This window comes from Triticum aestivum, chromosome 3A, assembly GCF_018294505.1.
Source record: "Triticum aestivum cultivar Chinese Spring chromosome 3A, IWGSC CS RefSeq v2.1, whole genome shotgun sequence".
NCBI lineage: Eukaryota > Viridiplantae > Streptophyta > Magnoliopsida > Poales > Poaceae > Triticum > Triticum aestivum.
This window is the reverse complement of record NC_057800.1, coordinates 187495071-187503715: the sequence shown is the minus strand read 5'-3', so window position 1 is coordinate 187503715 and position 8645 is coordinate 187495071. Positions and strand designations below refer to the sequence as shown.

Genomic DNA, 8645 nt, shown 5'->3' with positions numbered 1-8645 from the left:
ACTTGTACTCTTCAGAACATTCAGCTACGAAGTATTTGATTTATGTATAAGGAGACTTGTTCAACTTGAAAGGTTGATGTATGGCACTTCAAAGAAGCAAAGGTGTAGGCATATACTGGAGTCTGACTTCGCTGTAAGTTCCCGAAAAAAACAATTATATATATTACCATTATATTATTAGTCATAATCATTGATCTTGTCAAATTATAAAATATGTAATGAAATTTCATAAAATGAATGCAGATGATGGTCCTAGCAAACGAGAATGTTATCTCCAGTCGTTCTGTGCTTGACCAATTTAGGAAGATTGCAGTATTATATGATATATCAGAGTGCAGAACCGTAAGAATTTTCACATCCATTATGTGTTTATGTTTGTGTGTGTGTGTGCAAGCTGAATATTTACAAGGTAAAGTAGTTGATGAGGAACAAACTTTTGTCATATTAAGTAAACTATTAATCTCTATGCAGATTATAGTTCCTACTCTAGTTAATGTTACATGGCGCTCCTATTTCCTTGACATGATGCTTAAATGTGTACATGTTGCTGACCCAACGTAGGTACGATCAAATGAAAATGAACTAAAGAAGATGCATGATTCAAACGTCAAAAAAATTCTTTGCGCAATGACAACAGTTGTGAAAGAGCTTTACTCTGGATGGGAAGTTGACTTTACCACATGAGACACAAATTACTTGAAGCCTATTATTCACGGTGCTAACAGGTACTATTGCTTGAACTTTCCTAATGCATTTACAAAAACTATTTATGTATAAGTTTAGTAATATAAAAATTTACTACAGTGATGACTCTGGTTTGGTGACGATTATATCAATTCGTGATTTCCATGGAGAAAACATTATTGGAACCCACACACAAGTAATTATCAAAATACAGAAAACTTCTGTCCATATGTTGCACTACACTAATATTTAATTACATGTTCCTTCTTGTGCAGGAAAGCGTAATGTCATTCAAGCCATTGTTGTTGTATGAGTTGCTGTCCATTAAAGGAAACCATGGAACGGTTCCAACTTCCTACATAGAAACAATTGAGGATTAGGTGAAGAGCACCAGAGTTGAATTGCACAATTGGAAGAACGTGCTATTTCAATATTTTGTATGAGATATTTATGTACTTTATTTCAGTGAGACACGAGGACAAGTATTCTTTGTAAAACTTATTAAATGTAAATTACAAAAATATGCAAAACATTCCAGATTTCAATTAATTGTGAAATTAGTTGATCTATCTGCATTATCATACTTGTAAAATCTACGTACTACAATGTCGAATTTCGTCATGGAACAATTTTTGAATATCAAAACATTCCTTGCTGCGTAGGATCGTCACGGATGGAATATCAATGAAGAGGAGAAGAAACGATAGTTAACTGTGGGACATTGAAATTTCAGATCTTAGTTGTGTTTCTAATGTCAATTTGTGTGTCAACATTGTGGGGATTTAAGCTTCGGTTTCAATTAGACCATATTTTGGATTGTGAAGTACTTACATTTGGAACGTTATGTCCAGAAATTTGAGTGTAATGAAATGACTCAATATGAAATGTTTCTATAATATTTCAGCTTCTTCATATGTAAATGTTTTTATAACATTTCTGCTACTTCTTATGTAATGTATTTCACTAAAATAAATAAACCTGTCACACCATTTTTCGGCTGCAGTAGGAAATGAATTAAATAATTGTACGTTCTCATGTATTTCATATTTCAATTGGCAATGTAGTTAGAAACTATCAATACTTATGATTTGTGAAATTGTGCTAATATTCCACAATTGGACTCATAAATGTAAATGTACGTACTACAATTAGAGGTAAGTAAAATCTACGTACTACAATGTCAAAACATTCAGATTCGAATCTTATTTCATATCCATTTGCAATTTTCCAACGGAACTATAAAATATTCATAACTAAACGCATAATTGTAATTAAAATAAATGTATCTACGGCTGTTGAAATTATTTATTATTTTCATAAGGAATTAAGTAATGTAGTTCTTTATTGAATTAGCTTTTATTGACAAAATTATTTATGCTCGTAAGGTAAAAATAAATGTAATGACATATAATAAATATTAATAGATGTCAAAATCAGGCCTCAGGAATGTCAGCCCTAAGAAGATATTTCTTATAAGTGATAATTGAAATTGAAGTTTTTAGTTCAATTCACATTACAAGAAATCAATCCCTGTAAGTGAAATGAAATCAATCTCAGTGAAATATGAAACAAACAAGTATACGGAAATTAATTTTATTCAAATATGAAACTTAATAAGCACCTTATAAATGTGATATAACCAAAAACTAGATCAAAATATATATGATTCATGGTTTCCTTATAAAACAGTAATGAGCACATACTTATTAATAGTTAATCTTAAAAATATATTCAAAATGCAAAATACAAAATCTTAACAAAAGGAATTGTACATTAGTAAAAGATTAATACTGTTTGCAGCAATGTAACAAAGAATTAATGCAGTACATAATAGTTCAATATTTGAAATAATAGGCGCTATAGCATAATGACAAATCGTTCAAAAAACAAAGCACACCATTAAAACGTTCAGGTTAATCCAAATATGTAGGATGTGTTAAACTTTAATTAACGACATAATACTAAGGCAATTATAAATAACAACGGTAAGAACAAGAAAATTAGTTCAGGGATTCATACATTTAAGTTTCCAATCAGTACACACTTCATTACTAGTTTCATTGCAACAACAAAACGAAAACAAATAACATTAAGGTAAATATAACTGAGGAAAATTTTTGATTGTGTGTGTTGGCGATCGACATTTGCTGCAAAACCTTGACTGGACAACACCCAACACACCACCCGGATGTTTGGTCTTCTGGTCCGGTGTTTTCCCACGTTTCTTCTTCTTGATGTTTGCTTCCATGCTAGACATGTACCACTTATTTGAAGGTCTACCGTTCTTCTTCATTATAGCAGGCGCAAGAATTGAAGAAACTGGAATTGAAATATTGTTTGCGGTATCAACTATTTGAAGATCTGAATCAACAACTTCATTGACTTCCTGTTGAACACCAGAATGTGTAGTTACTTCATGTTCAGGGATTGATCCATATCCGACCTGGCATGTAGTTGTCTTTGAAAGTCTGTGCTCATGTAATTCCTTCTTGCAGCGACTAAAATTAGACTTTGCAATTGCAAAAGCATCTTGATCATTTTTAGCTTCATTCACTATATCTATTGCAGCAAAATATAATAGCTTGTGCCTAAATGATCTCGATTCCTCGTTCGTGTCGCCGATATATTTCTCCAACTTATTGTTGAAACTAGATGACCTTGCTTGCTTTGTCCACCGCTTCATTATATGACAAATCTGGAATTTTGCAGACACCTCGGTTCACAAAAATCTGGGACAAAGAACAACAACGAACAAAATTAGTTGCTTTCAGATATAACATCATATTTAACAATTCAAATTTCTGAGATTCATACCGCTAGGACGTGGCTACAAAGAACACCAAAATGTTCATAAAGTCCACATTCACAAGTGTAATATCCAATAGACTCGTCTACTTTGATTTTGTATATTACTTTTGACCACGATTCCCTAGACTCGGCCTGGACGTGCTTCACAACAAAAGTATGTTCCTCCATGCTAGGAAGCACAAGGTATGATGTTGACTTAATGAGCTCCTTCTTGAATAGATTATAAACCTTTGCAGTATAGATAACTGAAGCATGCTTCTCCATTGGATATCCAAAATGGACCTTAATTATTTTCTGCATTTATTTATAGAAAATTAGATTTGGAAAATTTTTAGCAAAACATACATATAGCAACAAATTACTATCATAAAATAGTACAAAAGTGGATTTTACTAAATTTTCACCTGTTTGTTTTTCCTTTCGGCATCTGCGTCACAACTCTCACGATCGTCTATAAGCTTAGTGTACTGGGTAATGAATGCATTTATTGAAGAATTGCATACAGTATGTATCTTCAGCATAAAGTTTGCACACTCACTACGTTGAGTGCTACACATTCTAGCACAGAAAACTTTGCTAAAATATGGTTTAGCCCATTTGTGCCTACACTCGTAGGCTCTAGTCATAAAAGGATGTTCCTGCAAACAATATTTTACCGTAACAAAATTCTAGGCATATTCAAACTCTTCTACAGTTAGCATGTGGTTCACTAGCTTATGGAAATCATCGGCAAATGTTTTCTGCTTGCTATAGACAGCACCAAGAAGTTCATGAGCCCGCTTAAGAACATGCCATTTGCACCATCTATGTTCTGCATGAGTGAAAACTTTCCGGACTGCATTTCCAATGTCTCTAGCCTGATCTGAAATAAAGTATGATGGAAAATAATGTATTAAGAACATATAATTGCAAAATTTAGTCCTAGAAAATTACTTAATTTAGTTTGTGAAGAATCTCATACACTAAACATGAAATAAACAAGCCAGACGTAAAGGTCTTTCAAAAGTATTGTTTACCTATAAGAATAGTTACTGGGTGTTTTCCACCCATCATAGCAACAAATTTCTTAAAAGCCCAACAGAAATTCTCTCCCTTCTCATTAGTCAAGAACACTCCAGCGAATATTACACTCTCAAAGTGGTTACTAACTCCTACAAACATACCAAATGGCATTTTGTAGATGTTTGTTCCATAAGTAGTGTCAGAAGTTATTGCATCTCCAAAGTGATTATATAATGATCTACTCCTCCCAGTAGTCCACATTAGTGACTTTAGCCCGTTGTCATCATCCACCTATGCACAGAAAGAAAATCTATCGTCCATTGCTATCATATCACGGAAATTCTCCAGTGTCTTAGCAATGTCGTCCTGAAGGGTTTCACTTGCAATCTGAGAACAAACAGTACGCAACTTGCGCTTACAGAATGGTACTTTCTTTGTTGATCCATAGAAACCTGCTACTATAGAATTAACCCTTGTGAGTGATACATTATTCTCCCGAAGATTCTTTATTAAATCTCTGATTGGCTTGTCAATATGTTGATGTGAATGCAGGTGCTTTTTCTCACTGCAAGATTCGACAAGGGAGTGATTGTGTTCCTGCCTAAAAACTTTGACATACCATTCTGAATTATCATTAAGATTTACCCTGTGTGTTGCCTTGCAACCATATCTAGTAGTGGCATATTTAGTAGTCTTGTTGATTCCCTGCACAGTAAATTGATGTATCAGATTGAATGTCATTAAACATAGTAATACATTCTACAATGATGTTTTAAAAATCCAGCATAGTACAATATGATCATTTTTAACAAATTTACTTACGGCTCGTTGGCAAATTAATTCCTGCATAGTTTGTACGCCTTTGGAATTAATAAAATTATCACCATTTCTAATACTGAAACCAAGCACCCAAGAATAAGTATTGTAGAAGTCATATGCTTCTGCCTTTGATGAAAACTTCATACCAACAACCGGCCTTAACATTTGAACAGAAGTGTCTTCACAAAAACTTCTAATTCCGTGTTCAACAGCTCCAACTTGTCCTCCTCTATCCAAAACAAATAAACATCTATAAATCAAACTCCCAATACATATTAAGTATGAAAAAATATATTAAAAAGTTCTTACTTACTCAAGGTATCGTTCATTAGAATCAGACTCCTCAGTGTGAACATTGTATGCAGAAAATAAGTAATCCTGATCTAGATTTTCAGGCCCAGATATCATATCTGGAATTTCAATGGTGTCTTTGATACATTCAAGACGGGACTGGACTTCATTTGAGTCATCAGCATAATCGTAAGTGTCCACCCTGTTTGAAATCATGATTACAAGTTCATGTACATCAATAATTTTATGTAAACTACATCGAAGGGTTGTCATAATGGAATTTATGTATTTTACCTTAAGTTTGGTCTCGAAAGTACATCATTGTCTTCTGAGCAATAAGGTCTATCAGAAAAGCAAGAACTATCTTCGGGTACTGACTTCAGATTGTTCCTAAATTGATAATGAATTTGTTACTACATAAGCAAAATTGGTAATAATAAATTTAAAATTTAGGTGCAAACATATTAAAACTTATTATGAAGTATGTCAACTTACTGTGGATTCAAATTTGACATTGGCTGCTCAACCATGTTTAGTAGTGCCATAAAACTGCCCGGGATGCTGTCCCTCTCACTATCCATATTAACCTACAACCTCAACGGATTTCCAACAGGTTAAATTAATATTCCTACTTTCCAACCAAATAAGATAAAATAATGACCGTGCTATAATAATTCAATAAACTTGCATAGCGGTAAATAGCAGGGGATTAATTTATAACACAACAGAAAAGGATCAATATCCTACAAGGAAGTTGTCAAATAGCAGGGGATAAACTAACCTTTTTTGCTTTCCTCGGCGGCGAACAGATTGATGGCCCGCTAAGATATTGGAAAAAAGAGGGACCTAGAGATCCCAGTCAGTAGCTTTATACGATTCCGGTCTCCAATCAGATCTTATCTGGGCTACGGCAGCTTCATGGCTTCAAATCTGATTACCAAATTGACGCATAAGATTTCTAAGATTTCGAACTTGAGGACAAACCAGTTGATATTAGAACTTGAGGAGAACCAATGGCCACGCAGAGAGAGAGAACTTGACTCACCAATCTACTCATACACTGCCGCAAGAACTTGAGGAGAAACAATGGCGACGGAGAGAGAGAGAATATTAATGGGGGAAACAGAGGAGACGGAGGTCTGGACGAGAAGGATAAGAAGAATAAATATCCCCAAGTGGTGGGCTCCATTAGATTGTATTCTATACGATCTGTCAGACTGTACAGTTGTATTCTCATTGTATAAATTTTCCGCTGGGATTACTAACTTATACAGACGCTGGCAGCACAGATCTTGACGAAAGTGAGGAACGGTGGATCTAACACCGGTACCTACCGGCACCGGTAGAAAAACTTAGCCGTTGGGAACAGAAACAATGCGGTGGCGTGCGTGGTGACCAGTCCGGCAGTCCGGGGCCCCGAGCATCTCCTTCCCAGGTCGTGTCACCACAAGCTGAAACAAACGTGAGGAATCGTCCGCTTCGGCGTCGTTGCCTCCACCGTCGCTCTCACTCGTCCCCGTCCCGCTTTTAATTCTCGAGAGGCCTGCCTATTTGTATACGTACAGGGAAGCTGGCTGAATGGATCGGATCATGCCTGGCATGATCAATGGATCCTTCATCCAGGGATGGGACGACGTCCTGCTGCGAACCTTCTCATCTTCCGCATTTAAACTCTTGGGGGTTCGTATGTATCCACCACGTTTCCGATCGAGCAACTTGTGCTTCTGCTAGTGGCGCCAAGAGTCAACATCCAACCTGTGCATGTGGTCTGCAGGCCGATTTCTCTCCGCGAAGACTATATCTCGCCTATAGAGATTATAGCGTCCGTCTGGTCTGAAGGATCCATAACTACTAGGCTGCTCCATTTTTCGTGTTTTCTTTTTGTTTGCTGGGTTTCAACGAGACGCGTGTGGTTTTATTCGGCCAATGTACTGGTTTTGGCTCGTTTTCTTAGTTTTTTCTGATTTTTTTCACTCATTTTCAATGTTTTCTCTATCTGTTTTCTTTGTTTTTTCACCGGGCTTCTTCGTTTCTTTCCCGGTATCAATGGCGTTGGCCGAAAACCCATAGGAAAGCACTCGAACAGCCGCGGCATACTTCAGTGATGAGCTTACACTTATTTCTTCCGATGCACTCCTCCTTAATTTCAATCATGGATCATGCTCCTCAATGGCTTTTGCAATGGTGTTGAAGAGACTTCGACGCGTCCGAGATCACCACTGGAAATACTTCTCCAATAGGTTGAATTGGGTGTAAAGTAAATCTTGATAATAAGCTTGACATAGCCTTCTGCTCTATTCTGATTGACATGCAAGCGGCCAAACTGCGATCCTAGTCTTTGTTGTCAAAATTCCTTGTGAACGATCACGACAGTGGTCACTTCAAAATCATCATCGTATTCTTCCTCTTGCTCGGATCAAGAATCCTTGAAGAACCTCTCCCTTAACCTCTTCATCTACACCATGCAATATTTCATGTTGGATTTGATAGCAAAACTAGTAAAACACAATGATCAAAGAAATGAAAATCTTACCTATGCAATTCATGGAGCACTTTGCGAACGGAGGAGGTGAGAGCCTCCGCTGACGACATTGAGGTGACGTCGAGGCTGCTGGTGGATGGCTGGGCTCTGGAGTGACCTGCAAGCTCTAAGGAGTGTGATTGCTGACTAGGCTTGCCGCCGTTGAACTCCGATTTTTGAAATAACACTAGTGTGGCTACAATTCCGACGCCACCTAGCTCTTCCACGGGTGCTCGACGGCATTATGGTCGTCCACCGGTTTTGTTTTGGACGAAACCGAGCATAGCAATGACCTTTTTCGCCCACAAGAGCCCGGCGTTGACAGGGAAGATATGGATGATTCCAGCTGCAGCGTTGTCAGCGAGCGAATCTACCATGGCCCGAGAGGTGGGCCGGGTTGCATGGGTCGAGGGCGTCGAGCGATATGAAAGCCTGGCTCAAATTTGAGAGCCAGTGAAAGGTTCTCCTGAATTTTATGAGCAGCTAAACCGAGTAGAAGTTGAGCCTGAGGTAAGTCTTT

General features: G+C 37.0%; 1 protein-coding gene across 1 annotated transcript; it reads right to left on the bottom strand.

Moving 5' to 3' along the window:
* Positions 1-2646: 2646 nt before the first annotated feature.
* LOC123060903 (protein FAR1-RELATED SEQUENCE 5) lies at positions 2647-6873 on the bottom strand. Its single transcript, XM_044483770.1, has 10 exons — positions 6650-6873; positions 6386-6534; positions 6100-6191; positions 5899-5994; positions 5627-5806; positions 5317-5542; positions 4509-5199; positions 3897-4354; positions 3499-3786; positions 2647-3413 (listed from the first exon to the last, which is right to left on the bottom strand). The coding sequence occupies exons 3-7, from the start codon at positions 6183-6185 to the stop codon at positions 4786-4788; spliced, it is 1002 nt and encodes a 333-aa protein (XP_044339705.1). The 5' UTR covers positions 6186-6191; positions 6386-6534; positions 6650-6873; the 3' UTR covers positions 2647-3413; positions 3499-3786; positions 3897-4354; positions 4509-4785.
* Between the last annotated feature and the right edge of the window lie 1772 nt (positions 6874-8645).